Below are 15,445 nucleotides of genomic sequence, written 5' to 3' on the forward strand. Positions count from 1 at the left end.
TATTTATTTGTTTGTTTATTTTAATCCTTTGGGAGGGTAATTTGATATTTTTGGTAAATCAAATATTTCTTCTGTGGGATAAATATGGTATAAAATGTCTAATTCTTGTTCAGTAGAGATTTAACCTTCCTAATTAATATTATTTACTAATGCTGTATATTCTTTGTTTCCCCTACTCTGAATTTCATCTTTTAGTTTTTCATGTATTTGCAAGTTGAAAATTGATTCAAATTAGGACTTTTATGCATTATTGTGGAATTTAATTTCACACATTATAGATTTTGAAATTTATTGTAATCTTGGCTCAGAACTATTGTTCCGAGGCACGGTGTAATACAGTCTGCTGGTTGAATCTAATTAAGGTGTCGTATCACTTGCATGCAGTATGTATCTTTGTCTAGAATGTTCTAAAATTCCTCAGTTGGGAATAACACTTCCTTCGGTTCTTGGTCGATAGAAAACCCCAGCAATATTTGATATACTATATGTAACTATTTAAGAAGCAGACTTTGTTTATCTTTTGCATTTTTTGATTATTTTAACCAAAATGCTCAGTTGCAGTTTCTAGCATGATTACCGACAGATTGGGCATTAATCTTATTAATGTCACCTATATTCATTTACCATCACTGTGTTCAAAGACAAGCATGACCATACTCCAGTTTGGGGTACACAAATATTATAGAAGTATAAATAATTTAGTAAATGAAAGTTGAATAGCTTGCAAGTAAAATTGCTTTCTAACAAGTATAATTTATAATTTTAAAGAAAATGAGAACATTATCTTTTTATGAGATTATATTTTACAATTATTGAGTTGACTATATACTGTAATTATGTGTTGGAGAGATGGCCTGCCTTTCTTACAACCATGTGAAAACGAGCAATTTCAAGCTGTCTAGAATTCCCAGGATTATCTTGCTTGGCCCACAGGGTTTTTTCCCCCCTCTTTCTTGGTTTCTGTCTCTATTACCCATTTCTTGCTCTCATTTGCAAGGTAATTGTCCCTTAAATAAACAAGAATTCTCTAAAGACTGAGCAGAAACCAGGGTTAAGTTGCACAGCCTGGCTGACAGGGCCTTTTGTGGACATGTTCTTCTCCAGCAGAATTGCTTGTCTCGAGGTCTTTTCTATTTGCTCTTTGCGTATGCTTCCAATATTTAAATAAGGAGCCTTTTCTCCCTGTTTACGTCTAGGCTTCCTTAGACTTTCCAGCACAGTACAATAGAATAAGTATTGTATGTCTCTCCTAGTCCCATCTCCACCCCTTTTTACAGTGTTTTCAACTTAGGCACTATTGACATTTTGGACTACATGATTCTTTGCTGCGGGGGCTGTCGTATGCATTGCAAGAAGTTTAGCAGCGTCCCTGCCCTTTACTCACTAGATGCCAGTAGTAACTCCCAAGTCATGACAGTAAGAAATGTCTCCAATTGCTAAGAGAGTAGATCTTAAAAGTTTTCATCGTAAGAAAAACACTAAGCAAACAAAACTAGTAACTATGTGTGGTGATGGGTATGAACTACACTTATTGTGGTAATCATTTCATAATATATACATATATCAAATCATTATGTGGCACACATAAAAAAGTCTCCACACAGTGCTAGATGTCTCCTAGCAGTGGGGAACAAAATCGTGCCAGCTGAGAACCAGTGCCTTATGATATTGAACACATGCTTGAATTCCATGGCTGAGACTTAGATTCTTCATCTGTGTTATGTGGTTAATAATCCTTGCTTACTGCACAGGTTAAAATACAATAAAAATGTATTTTAAAGTATCATGTACAAATAAGAGGTTGGGTTAAGCCTGGCAGCAGAGCTCGGCTCTGAATTCCGTTTCTGTCATATCCCAGTGCAGAGAATGAAGCTGAGAATGTCAGGTCTTGGTGATGGGCCACAGGCCTCATGACTTCCAGTAGATGGTACTCTGCAGAGCTCTTCTGTCCAAACAGGGAAAGTGGGTGTACACTTCAGGAAGTAAAAGGAGCAGCGCTTGACTAGATGATGTATGTGTTCCTTCCCAGGCTGTCTGGTGGCAGCTGCAGTGGGGCAGGGCTCCATTGGGAGGACACGTGGCATTCCTCAGAATGACTCTAGCCTTTCTTACGATACTGAGTATTTAGCACTCTGGCGTGCATGGTTTTTGGCCAGCCTACCCATCTCTGGTCCGTTACTATTTTGGGCATCCCTATCTCCTTCCTATGTATTTCAGGTTCAACAAACATTTATTGTGTCTAATGTGCAAGGCATTGTGTTGAGTGCTTTCACATATTCTCTTTTACTCCTTTTATAATCCTATAGGTGGAATTACTTGTTTCACAGGTAGTAACAACGATAGTAGTAATACTAGTATTAGTAATAGAGGCAGCAGTAGTAGAAACTAACATACAAGGAGTTCTTACTGTATGCCTGGCACTGTGCTCAGTGCTTTTCTGTATTAAAGCACTGAATCCTCGCAACATTTTTGTGTGTGGGCACTATTATTTTGCTTCTTTTTACAGGTGTGGAAACCAAGGCACAGTGAATTCAAAGGCTCATCCACACGGCTAGTAAGAGGTAGATTTTGGATTCGAATCTAGGCAAATTGTCTCCAGAGCCTATTTTCTTAGGAAACAATGTCAGAGAGATTCAGTAACTTGTACAAGTTCATGGAACTACTATGAAGTAGGCTGGGATTCACATGATGACTCCGGTCCATCGCTCTTTCCAGTGTGCCAAGCACCACACTTACCATTCACCTGTTCTTGCCTCTTTCTGGGTAGGATAGCTTCTGTGGTGCTTATAGCACAATAAGAGGATCTATTAGAAGATAGGTCATGAATTCAAGATGGGATGATAAAAGGGGTGATAAAAAGAGGCAGAGAGGAACTTGGAATCAGCCTGGGGGAGCTTTTCTTATTCAGTACTTTGGTCTGGAAGGTACTTTCTGAATTTAAAGTCATAACATTTATTTTGATAGATCTGGTGATGGGCCTATTATCTGTGTTGGAGCAGACCAGAAAGGGCCAGAACCTAGAACCAGACTTATCCCCGGGGTGGGCAGGTGCTGGTGGGAGAGAAGTATGCAAGGAGTTAAACCCTTATAGATGGTGTATTAGTTTCCTAGGGTTGTTGTAACAAAGCACTGCAAGGTAGTGCCTTAAAGTAACAAAAATTTATTCTCTCACAGTTCTGGAGGCTAGAAGTCCAAATCAAGGTGTCGATAGGGCCATGTTCTCTTTGTAGGTTCCAGGGGAGAATCCTTCTTGGCCTCTTTCTAGCTTCTGGTGTTTTCTGGCAATCTTTGGAAGTCCTTGAATTGTAGACGCGTCACTCTAGTCTCTGCCTCTGTCTTCACACGGCCTACTTCCTTGTGTGTTTGTGTCTTTGTGTCCAGATTTTCCTCTTTATAAGGACACCAGTCATACTGAATTTAGGGTCAACTCCTACCCAGTATGACCTCATATTAATTTAATTACATCTGCAAAAGACTCTATTTTAAAATAAAAATGCATTCATAGGTTCTGAGTGGACATGTGTTTTGAGGAGCAGCATTTAACCCAGTGCAGATGGTATCTAGGGAATAAGCAGCAAAAGGCTCCACAATCAGCTTGAGGGGAGACCCACCAGAGTACATGGGGGTTCTGACCAGTGAGTGAAGCATGACAGAGGATATCTAGGAACAGGTTGTGATCAGAGATTCAGCTAGGTCAAAACCATTTATTTGATCAGTGTAAGCAGATAGGAGAATCTTTACCCTAGGCCGGTCTCTACTTTCTTTAGGACAATGGCAAGAGCAAGGCAAACTGTTTGAGAGAACAGGCAAATGATCAGGTTGTTAAGAAAGAGAACAAGTTAAGACACCCAGGATTTGAATCATGAGAGACCTTGGTCTCAGGAATAAGGAAAAGCTCAGGCATGAGGGTGGGACCAACTAGGTCAGGGCCAGTCCCACAGCAATTGATTTACTGCTCAGTCCTAGAGAGTTGGCAGAAGCAGCTAAAAATCCCCACTTCCTAGGGATGCACCTGGAGACCAGGTGGCATGGAGCAAGGAGTGAATGGAAGTCTTTATCAATGTAATTTGGAAACAGATTGTCAGTTTTCAACACTGGCTAGTGTTAAGGTGCCCTAGTAAGGTGTAAGTAATAGTGGGCTCTCTGGATGATACTGAGTGTGCTGGACAAAGGATCTTGAAAAACTTAATGATACTAAATGTCATTTGTAAAATGAAAGAAAGCTCTTATCCTTCCTGGGAAACACTTTGTAAGGTTAGCCTCTCTGCTCTAATCAGAGAAGCTGAGTCAGAGACTGAGTTGTTATGACATTGACACCTTTTCTTTTTTTAAAAAAAATTTTCTTAATGTTTGTTTATTTTTGAGAGAGAGAGAGAGAGAGCGAGCGAGCACGAGTTGGGGAGGGGCAGAAAGAGAGGGAGACAGAATCTGAGAGGGAGAGCTTCAGCACAGAGCCCGATGCGGGGCTCAAACCCAGGAACCCTGAGCTGATGTTGGATGCCTAACCGACTGAGTCACCCAGGTGCCCCATCGATACCTTTTCTTTTAAAATTTATTGCTTGATAATGCTTCTTTGGAACTTTGATTATTTCTTTAATACAATTAAAATCCAGCCTGCCATGTAGTTCTAGGACTCTGAGCAACCCATATTGTGTCTGTTTCTCCTCTTACCTTGGAGTTGGGCTGATTTCTGTGAGGATTGTGTCCTAGACAGCTTATAAGAACAGAGAACCCCAATGCTTGTGCTAGTCAATGGCTTCTCCATCTACCTGCCTCTACTCTTCTAGCCTTATTTAAACACTAGGCTTTATGCACGCACGTGCATGTTCATGTGTGCTTGCCTTTGTCTCCCTGGATGTATATCATATTTATTTCATTTTAATTTTTTTGTTTTGAGAGAGAGAGAGGGCATAAGTGAGTGAGGGGCAGAGAGAGACAGAGAGAGAGAGAGAGAGAAGTGGGGTTCACCTGAAGTGGGCTTGTATTTACCCAAACTGGGGATCAAACTCACCCGATGTGGGACTTGAGCTCATGAATTGTGAGATCATGACCTGAGTCAAAATCAGATGCTTAATGACTAAGGCACCCAGGTGCTCTTGTATATTATATAACTCAGGATCCTTTAAAAAAATTTTTTTTTGACATTTATTCATTTTTTGAGAGAGAGAGACAGAGCATGAGCGGGGGTGGGGCAGAGAGAGAAGGAGACACAGCATCCGAAGCAGGCTCCAGGCTCCAAGCTGTCAGCACAGAGCCTGATGTGGGGCTCGAACACACAAACTGTGAGATCATGACCAGAGCTGAAGTCGGTCTCTCAACTGACTGGGCCACTCAGGTGCCCCTCTAACTCAGGATCCTTATTCAGTACATTTTGTCTTCTGTCATTAGTTTTGGTGACCCTCTGGAATTTGCCAGTAGTCTATGTCCCTTAGTTCCCAAAATTATCATAAGCAATTCTGTGATGAATGTTACTGTTCATATATTTTATATACCAAATTATTTGCTTAGGATAAATTGCTAGAAGTGAAATTGCTGGATCAAGGATATGCAGTTTTGAATGTTTTTTAAATGTATTTCACAATTATTCTCCGGGAAAGCTTATATTTTTTAGTTGTATATATATAAGCCCTCTTGTTCCTGAACTCTTAGTAATACTAAATGTTTTTCTTAAGTTTGTCAGTTTGATAGATAACAGATGGTACCATATTCTTTTTTAAATTATTACTTTTTAATTACTTGATTATTTGGACATATTTTCATGTTTATTGGCCATTTGAAAGTTCTTGTTTTAGGAATTACCTGTGAATAGTTTTTGCTCATTTTCCTTTGGAGTGTGCTTTTCATCCTCTTCCTTCATTTATTAAACAAATATTAATTGAGTACCTTTTCTGTGCCAGGACCAGGTAGTATTCTTTGTGAGCAGCCCTGATAAGATCTCTGTGATTAAGGAGCTTACATTCTATTGTAGTGAGACAGAAAATAAACAAATATGTAATACGATGAGTGGGGATAAGGACTGAAGGTAAAGTAGGCATGAAAGGGAGGTAGCAAATGATTGTGGGGGATGCTGTGTTATGAAATGGGTCATGGGAGTCCTCACTGACACCACTAGTATATAAGTGGAGACCTGAAGCTAAAGGCAAAAGCTCTGCTGATTTTGGGGGAAAGCATTATAAGACAGAGGAGACAACCAGTGCAAAGGCCCTGAGGTTGGACTGTGTTTGACATGTGACCATAGTTTGGTGAATGAAGGGGAGAGTTAGGAGGCGAGTCTGAGAGGCAGACTCAGCAGCAAGGAGTTGAATGGATGTGGGGATGTAGAGCATGCATGCAGGGCTTTGGAACCAGAGTAAGGTATTTGGATTTTATTCTGAGTGATCTGGGGGAGCACTGAAGAGTTTTGAGTGGTGAAGTGGCATATTTTAAGAGATGTTTTAAGAGAACATTGGTGGTAGTAAGTGGAGACTAGACTAGGAGGTGGTCAGTAGTGGAATCTGGAAGATCAGTCAGGAGCCTCTTGCAATATGCCAGATGGGAGACACTAGTGGTGTGGTGGAAGAGGCAAGTGATTCTGGATAGATTTTCCAACATAGAACCAATGGATTTTGCTGATGGAGATGATGTGAAGTGTGAGAGAAAGAGGAGTTAAAGATGACTCTGGTTTTTGGCCATTTGAGGAGATGGGGGAAATGTGGGCAGAACAGGTTGGCTGGTAAAATCTTAGTGATTTGTAAGAGCTTTTTATGTGATGAAGTTTATTAATATTTAGTCATTTAGGTGGAAAAAGTCTTTTTTCCTCAATTTGTTGTTAGTTAACTTTGTTAGTGCTTTTTTGTTGTACAGAAATGTCAACTGTTAGACTTTACAGGTTTTGGTTTTGCTGTCATGTTTAGAAAGATTCTAAAAATAATCACCTAGTCTTGATCCTCTGTGGCTTTGTATTTGCATTCACTCTTTAATCTGGATGGAGTTAATTTTGGTATAAGCTTAATTAAAATCTTAATTTTTTTTTGGCATTTTAAATTTAGGTTTGTTTTATTTAAGTTTAATGTTAATTCCATGCTGTGTTTCAGTAAGAACAATACAGATTCTGTATCTGTGGCTCCAGTCAGATATCCAGTAGTACAAATTAGCTTCAAATTACACATACTGAACAAAAGAGGTTGAGTGAGCGAAGTAGGGAAGGGGGGGCTCAGGGGGGAGAGGGAAAGAGAAGAAACAAAGAATTGAGCACGCATGCAGGCTTTTCCATACCACCTTCATTGCTAACCTGCTTTAGAGGGAGAGTAAAAGTAGGCAGGAACGAGCAGCCACGGATTGTTGAACTGTTACCAGCACCATGCTTTTCAGCAACATTTCAGCAGAGTTTGAAACACTTTTTACAGCAAAACCATTACAACTCTCCGAACAACTTTTAACCACCTCAAGCTAACACCCAATTAATTTTAAACATTGGTATAAAACTCAATTTAAACAATTAGAAAAAGGAAAAATAATACCACAATGCCTCATAGTGTGATTAACCTCTTTCTTAGATGCTCACGTCACCTAGAAGTCTAATAGCTTTCAAATATCATTTCCATTTCTAATGGTGATCTTGCCCCACCTGGCAGGAGACAATACAGTAATGCTGAAAAAGCCTCTATGCAGTCCTGTTAGTGTCTTAAAGAACCTAAAAGCTGGGACCAGTAAAATCCACAGAAATTCACTCTTGCCTTTAAGAACTTTTGAAAATGGTTTAAAAAAAAAAAACCAAAAAACCAACAGGGCAGGAACCTAAATTCTGAGACCAAATGTAAAAGTCCGATTTGGTGGTTCTCAGTGACAATGGGGGAATTTCCAGTGGGGGTGGGATGGGAAGGAATGGGGTGGTCAGAGATGGTTTCTCTTGTTGGCTTTTATGTCTCACTGATTTTCGTCTTCCACATCCTGCAGCGCTTCTTTATTCTGCTCTTCACCATCACCCTGCATGTCTGAAGTCCATAGTGTCAGATTATCACGTAACAACTGCATGATAAGTGTAGAGTCCTTATAGCTTTCTTCACTCAGCGTATCCAGTTCTGCAATTGCATCATCAAAAGCTGCTTTTGCCAACCTGCAGGCACGGTCAGGGGAATTAAGAATTTCATAGGAGAATACGGAGAAATTGAGAGCAAGACCTAAGCGAATAGGATGCGTTGGTGGAAGTTCTGTCATTGCAATATCACTAGCAGCTTTATAAGCCACCAGGCTGTTCTCCGCAGCCTCCTTCCTGTCATTTCCTGTGGCAAATTCAGCCAGATACCTGTGGTAGTCCCCTTTCATTTTATAATAGAAAACCTTGGACTCGCCAGTGTTAGCTGCTGGAATGAGGTGTTTGTCCAGTACATCCAGAATGTCACAACAGATTAACTTTAGCTCAGTCTCAACCATTTGCCGATATTCCCGAATCATTTTTAGTTTGTCTTCTCCTCCCTTGTTTTCTTCTTTCTGTTCAATGCTGCTGATTATTCTCCAGGAAGCTCTTCTGGCTCCAATCACATTTTTATATGCAACAGATAGGAGGTTTCTTTCTTCAACTGTCAACTCCACATCCATCCCTGCTACTTTCTTCATCGATTCCACCATTTCGTCGTATCGCTCAGCCTGCTCGGCCAGCTTCGCCTGGTACACCAGATCCTTCCGATTATCCGTAGCGGAAGTGGCTCCGGAAGGGTCTGCGCGACGGATGGAAGCGGATAGTGTCTCCCACTCTCTCAGCCTCTCGCTCTGTGTCTGGGCAGCAAAAATGGCGGCGCCTCCAAATCTTAATTTTTTTCAAATACTTAACCTTTTATTCTAGCATCATTAAACAATTTGTTCTTTGCTAAGAGAAATGATTGTATCATTGCCTCTGAATTGGGAAAGGGGTATGTGGCAAGTTGTGTAAGAAGATATTTTATTACATATTAGTGTTTGGCAAGCCCCTTGTCTTATCTTTGGCTGATGACTTGGTGCCTATAATTTCTGATTATCCTAGATTGTAAACATTTGTCTCCTGAGTCTCTTCGATCCCCAAAGAAGGTACTTGGCTTAGAAAATGGCTTGCGTCAGTTTCCCTCATTGATTGTGAATTCTGTCCTGTGGATGAAATGTGACCTGTTTTTAACCACAGCCTATGACTTGCCACCAAATACTATTTTCTACTACTTCATTTTTTGTCAACTGATAATTGTTCTGAGATTATGAACTAAAATTTGCTCTAGCAATGCAAAAATTGACTACAATGTATACTTGTTGTCCATTTAATCACACTACAGATTCCAAAGCCCTCCACATTTACGTATTCCATACATTCTCCCTGCTCTAGTCCTTCTCTGATATGTGGATAATTTAGAGGGGACGATATTTAATTTACTGAATTTTCTTTAGGGTAAGAAATATATTTCCTATGTTGTTAATAATGTTTACCAAATCTTATAGTTGGGTTAAGTCTTTAAGCTTGGAAGTACACCTCCAGCATTTTGTTACTTAGAAATTTATTTCAAGGCTGATTGAACCTAAATCTCTTAACTGTTTCTTTGTTTTTTTGTAGCGAGGGAAATATGAGGTTCCTAAGTGGCTCTCTTCTAGTAGCGTTCTGCTTCTTCAACAGATGCTACAGGTAAACTTTGTTATTTATATTTAAATAATAGAAGTCTACTGCAGTTGTTTGATCCAACTTTAAGATGTCTGTGGTGCTGCTGTATTTGGAAGACAACACCGTTTTCCTATTGGCTTAAAAAAACTCCCTACTGCCCTCTACTAGATGCTTTCTTTTCTTTTTATTTATTCTAAAGTTTTATTTATTTAAGTAATCTCTATACCCAGTGTGGGGCCCGAACTCTCATGACCCCGAGGTCAAGAGTTGTATGCTCTTCCAACTGAGCCAGCCAGGTGCCCCTTTTTGAAAATGTATTTTTATTTTATTTTTTTTAAGTTAGATGTTTTCTTAATTATGTTGCAAATGCATTTTCTTTTAGACCTCTACCATGTCTTTGCTGATGTGGTTTTCCTTCCTTTTTCTTGAGCATTGTCTGTTTTCTCTGACTAATTCGACCACCGTGTTCCATTTTCTTGCTCCCACTCTTGCACATTAAGTGTATAGTAGATAGGGAATAAATGCTTGAATGAGCTGATACACAGTCAAGTGGACCCTATGACCTAATGCGATGATTCTCAAGCTTTAGCACGTATCAGAATTGCCAGGGGCTCGTTAAAACACAGACTGCTAGGTGCCACCCTGAGAGAGTGGCTGATTCAGTAGATCTGGGGTAGGACTAGGAATTTGCCTTTCTAACAAGCTTCCAGATGCTGCTGATGCTGCTGGTCTTGGGACCACACTTTGAGAACCACTGATTTAGGGGAATGGCTTCTGAGGTCTAGGTATCTACCCTGGCAATCAGTAGGCATGCCACTAACCTGGTTCTCATCTGTCAAATGGGGATTCTGACACTGGCCTTACTGCTATGTGGTGTTATGAGGGTAAAATGAGATAAATAGGAAACACTTTGAAAATAGGAGTACCTTATTAGTGCAATATTTTTTTCATTATTATGTATTCAGAATATCTTCCAGTTTTTCCATCTATTAAGCCATCTCCAGTTTTTATTCAAAATTTACTTCAGGCTCACCCACCTTGATTAAGTAGGGCCAGACCACCAAATCTCCATAATGAGATTGAAAACACCTCATCTTTCTTCTGGACTCCAAAAAACTTAATCTTTGTTGATTAATTCTCCTCTCCTCACATTTGAAAATTACAAATGGAAAAGAAAGGTGTGCTTTTCAACTTGTTCTATGTGATTGTAAGCTCATCAGAGGTAGAGATTGCATATTCACCATGAATGCCCTGCATTGTGGCTGCTTGAATATTAAATTGGTGAATATTTCCTGTGAATAGGTTTTCCAGCAAAGACTATTACATCATACAATAGATTGACTGAACTTCATGAATAATGTCCATACCAATGAAGTTCATGTTTGTTAAACATTTATCTTCTAAGCCCGTGTTGGTTGCTATAGTTTTCTTGCCTCTATTGCCTTTTTTAAAGAATTTATTCCAAGGCCATTTTAAGGTCTTTGACAGCATTTTTGTGATGATAAAGTTTACATCTGTTCTGATGAATTTTGAGTTCTCAGGAGTAAAGGAGTTCTGTGTTCCCTATTTGAAATGTTAACCTCTAGCTACTTCTCAATGGCCACTAGGTGGACCCAAAGAAACGGATTTCTGTGAAAAATCTATTGAGCCATCCCTGGATCATGCATGATTACAACTGTCCTGTTGAGTGGCAAAGCAAGAATTCTGTAAGTAAAATGAAGTCTGGTAGAATTTTTCAAAAAACCTTGTTTGATCTTTCTGTGGATTCAGGAACTACACTGATGTGGTTTAAATATAAAAGAAAATGTAGTTTGTAGACTTGTTCATCAGATTGGTGTTTGTGAGGCTTGTAACCTAATTATATATTTGCCTGTTAATCTCTAGGACAGTGGCTCTTAACTTAGGCTGCACATGAGAATCATTGGGACCTTAAAAAAAAATGTCAGGGCATCTGGGTGGTTCAGTTGGTTGGGTGTCTGACTTCAGCTCATGTCATGATCTCATGATTTGTGAGTTTGAGCCCCGTGTTGGGCTCTGTGCTCACGGCTCGGAGCCTGGAGCCTGCTTCCGATTCTGTGTCTCCCATCCCTCTGTCCCTCCCCAGCTTGTGCTGTCTCTCTCTTTCAAAAAAAATAAAGAAATATTAGAAAAAAAATGCCTGTGCCCCATCCCAGAACAATTAGTGGATATTTTTAAAGCCTTCCATGTGTTTCTTGCCTGTAGTCAGGATTGTGAACAGTGCTCTGGAAACCAAAGCAAGTTGCCTAACTCTGCCAAATCTATTTATTTGTCTATAAAAAGCAGATTAAACCAGTCCTGTCTACTTCCCAGAGTAGTTATGAGGTTATAGTGGTTCTCAAACTTTTAAGTCAGAGGACTCCTTTATACTCTTAATATTTATTGATTGATTCATTTAAAAGTAACAGTAGCAAACCTATTATATTTTGTCTCAATATCTTCTGAAAAATAACCTTAAAAAATAAATGTAGCAAAAAGAGTAGCATCTTTGCAAGGTTCTTTGTAGTCTAGCTTGATAGAAGACATTTGGATCTCATCTGCTTCTGTATTCAGTCTGTTTTGATATGTTGTTTTGATTGAAGCATATTAAGAAAAAGCCTCACAGATATGTACTAGGAAAAGAGATAAACACTTTAAAAACTTTTTCAGATAATTAGGGATATTCTGTGATAGTCCATTAAAACTTGACAACTGGTAGTTTCTGAAAGGTTAGTTGATTGTGGAATATGAAAGCACATCAATGAAGCTGTCGTACTCTGTTCCATTCAAATCCATCGGTCTGTCCATTGGATTCCTTCCTCATGTAATATTATGCATTGGTCATTTGGAAACTATTGGTTCACTGAGTTATGCATATCTTCCAAATGTTAACACCTTTCAATCATACACTAGAAAAAAATCATATTCCTTTTTTTTTTTAAGTTTATTGATTTGAGAGAGAGAGAGAGAGAGAGAGCACGCACATGCTAGTGGGGGAGGAGCAGAGAGAGGGGGGAGAGAGAATCCCAAGCAGGTTCTGTGCTGTCAGTGCAGAGGCTGATGCAGGGCTCGATTCCACAAACCATTAGATTGTGACCTGAGCTGAAATCAAGAGTTGGATGCTTAACCGACTGAGCCATCCAGGCACCCCAGAATCACATTCCTTAAAATCACTATTGATCTCATCAGAAAAGTCTTTAAGATTTGGAAAGCTGTTAAACTAATAGTGGCAGATACAAATTTTCCAAAATGTTAATTTTTGCTTGAAAGCTCAAATTATATCATTGGCAGCAAATACTGTCAGTTTGTTTTCCTTGAAGTGGCAAATTCATTTTGTTCATTTTTGAGAAAATGCCAAATACCCAAGTCTAAATAATTATAGTTTGCCATTGTTCTTTCAAGTAAAAATGGTGTTTTATGAAGAAAACAGGTAATTCAACTCATAACTCAGTTACACAGGCACTTTTCCTCTAAGAACCATCATATTTTGGTATACATAAGTGCTTTATGCACAGTTCCCATTTTGTCACACAGAATGTAAAAAATACATGTACTCAGTGTCCAAGATTTAATAAAATTAGTACTTTTTACTGCTTCATCAATGATATTCTTTTTTTTTTTTTTGAATGTTTATTCATTTTGAGAGAGAGAACGTGCATAAGCTGAGGAAGGGCTGAGAGAGAGAATCCCAAGCAGGCTCTGAGCTGTCAGCACAGAGCCCAACGTGGGGCTTGATCCCACGAAACATGAAATCATGATGAGCCAAAACCAATAGTCGGATGCTTAACTGACTGAGCCACTCAGGCGTCCTACATTAATGATCTTCTTAATTGAAACTGACTTAAAAAATTTTTTTTTGAACTGTAAGTGCATGACAAAGAATATTGTATTTTAGTATAGTTTGGTGCCACTGCATTGATTTGTACTAAGGCACAGCAGTGTTACTCATCATTGCTTTTGCACCATCACTGCAAATGTTAACATTGTGAAAAATGAAAAACAGTATTATTATAAAAAATAGTTTTGACCTTGGAGATCCTCAAGGGGTCTGTGGACTACACCTTGAGAACTAGTCTAATATATATATGAAATATATATATGTGAGCTATTTAAATAATTATCATTATATTAATATTTGTCTTTTTTAACCAATAGCAACTTGAACTTGGCAAAAATGTGACTATTGCGAAAGGATATGTACTTTGATATTAACTATTAGTATGTAAAATAAAATATCAAAATTTAGTGACTTAAAATAATTATAACCTCTAATTTTGTGGATCAGCAATTTGGGTTGGCTCAACTGGGAAGTTCTTGCACCCGTCTTACCTGGGGTCACTCATGTGTCTGTAGTCACCTGTGACTTAATTGTGGCTGTATGGTCCAAGCCTTACTCAGAAGATCAGCTGTTTGTGCTGGCTGTTTGTGGGGCTGCATTGTGTGCAGCAGGCTAGTTGGGGCTTCTTTTTTTTTTTTTAAATTTTTTTTCAACGTTTTTATTTATTTTTGGGACAGAGAGAGACAGAGCATGAATGGGGGAGGGGCAGAGAGGGAGACACAGAATCGGAAACAGGCTCCAGGCTCCGAGCCATCAGCCCAGAGCCCGACGCGGGGCTCGAACTCCCGGACCGCGAGATCGTGACCTGGCTGAAGTCGGACGCTTAACCGACTGCGCCACCCAGGCGCCCCTAGTTGGGGCTTCTTGAAATGGTGGCTGGATTCCAAAAGAGGCAAGAAAGTGGGAACGCTCTAATACTTTTCAAGCATTTTCCAAGTCTCTGCTTGCATCATGTTTGCTTATATCCCAGTCACCAAAGTGAGCCACATGGCAAAGTCTGGAGCCACTATGAAAGGTGTGCTATTCTAAGTCCAAACAATTCTTATCCCCTATGTATAGATAAGGAAATCAAGAAATGAAAAATAATGACTTAAAAAATAAATTTGAAAGAGTGGCATCACTTTACATCTTTGCAGATTAAGTCTGACTTAATAGAAGACACTTGGATTTGTATCTGCTTTTGCATTCAGTCTGTTTTGCATTCTGTTGTTTTGATTGAAGCGTATGAAGAAAATGTAGCCTCACATAGGTATGTGGTTAGAAAAGTATTTTAATACTTTAAAGGAGAAGTATTTTAATGGCCTTTTCAGATAATTTGGCATGTTCTCTGATAATCAGCTCAAACTTAGGCAGCGTAGTGGGGTATGTGCATGGGTCAACAGAATAGCTTGGATGTTTCTCAGACATGTCACAGTGTGGACTTGGTACAGCCGTGAGGTATTTGCTTTCTGGAGTAATCACCTTAGTACATGCAGATACTCTTCCCAGTGGCTACCTGGTCTTGGAAAAATAAATGAAGCTTGTTTTTAGCTTCTTCTTACTAGTTTGCCCACTGTTAGAAATCCCTTCTGATTCTCCTATGACTGTCAGCTCCTAACATTTTTCTTCTCCATGTTCCCTTCAGTCCTCCAGGACATCTTTAGTATTTATTGAGGAAATGCAGTTAGAGAGGCAACTTAATTCTTTTTTTTTTTTTTAAGTTTTTATTCACATTCCAGTTTGTTAACATAGTGTAGTATTAGTTTCAGGTGTACAACATAGTGATTCAGCACTTCCATATAGCACCCAGTGCTCATCAAACAAGGGTACTTCTTAATCCCCATCACTTATTTAACCCATCCCCCCACCCACCTCCCTTCTGGTATCCATTAGTTTGTTCTCTGTAGTTAAGAGTCTGTTTCTTGGTTTGCCTCTCTCTCTCTCTCTCTCTCTCTCTCTTTTTTTCCCTTTGCTCATTTGTTTCTTAGATTCCACATATGAATGAAATCATGTGGTATTTGTCTTTCTGTGAC

The 15,445-nt window shown here is 39.3% G+C and overlaps 2 protein-coding genes across 2 annotated transcripts in view; one reads left to right on the forward strand and one right to left on the reverse strand.

Moving 5' to 3' along the window:
- Nucleotides 1-15,445, forward strand: part of MELK (maternal embryonic leucine zipper kinase) — a 92,217-nt gene that overhangs the window by 36,165 nt on the left and 40,607 nt on the right. Inside the window, exons 9-10 of the mRNA XM_043565613.1 lie at nucleotides 9,554-9,622; nucleotides 11,206-11,304. Of these exons, the coding sequence (XP_043421548.1) occupies nucleotides 9,554-9,622; nucleotides 11,206-11,304 (168 nt within the window). The remainder of the gene's footprint in view (nucleotides 1-9,553; nucleotides 9,623-11,205; nucleotides 11,305-15,445) is intronic.
- On the reverse strand, nucleotides 7,022-9,263 carry LOC122475103 (14-3-3 protein epsilon-like). Its single transcript, XM_043566785.1, has 2 exons — nucleotides 9,253-9,263; nucleotides 7,022-8,785 (listed from the first exon to the last, which is right to left on the reverse strand). The coding sequence occupies exons 1-2, from the start codon at nucleotides 9,261-9,263 to the stop codon at nucleotides 7,906-7,908; spliced, it is 891 nt and encodes a 296-aa protein (XP_043422720.1). The 3' UTR covers nucleotides 7,022-7,905.

This window comes from Prionailurus bengalensis, chromosome D4 (assembly GCF_016509475.1).
Source record: "Prionailurus bengalensis isolate Pbe53 chromosome D4, Fcat_Pben_1.1_paternal_pri, whole genome shotgun sequence".
Classification (NCBI taxonomy): domain Eukaryota; kingdom Metazoa; phylum Chordata; class Mammalia; order Carnivora; family Felidae; genus Prionailurus; species Prionailurus bengalensis.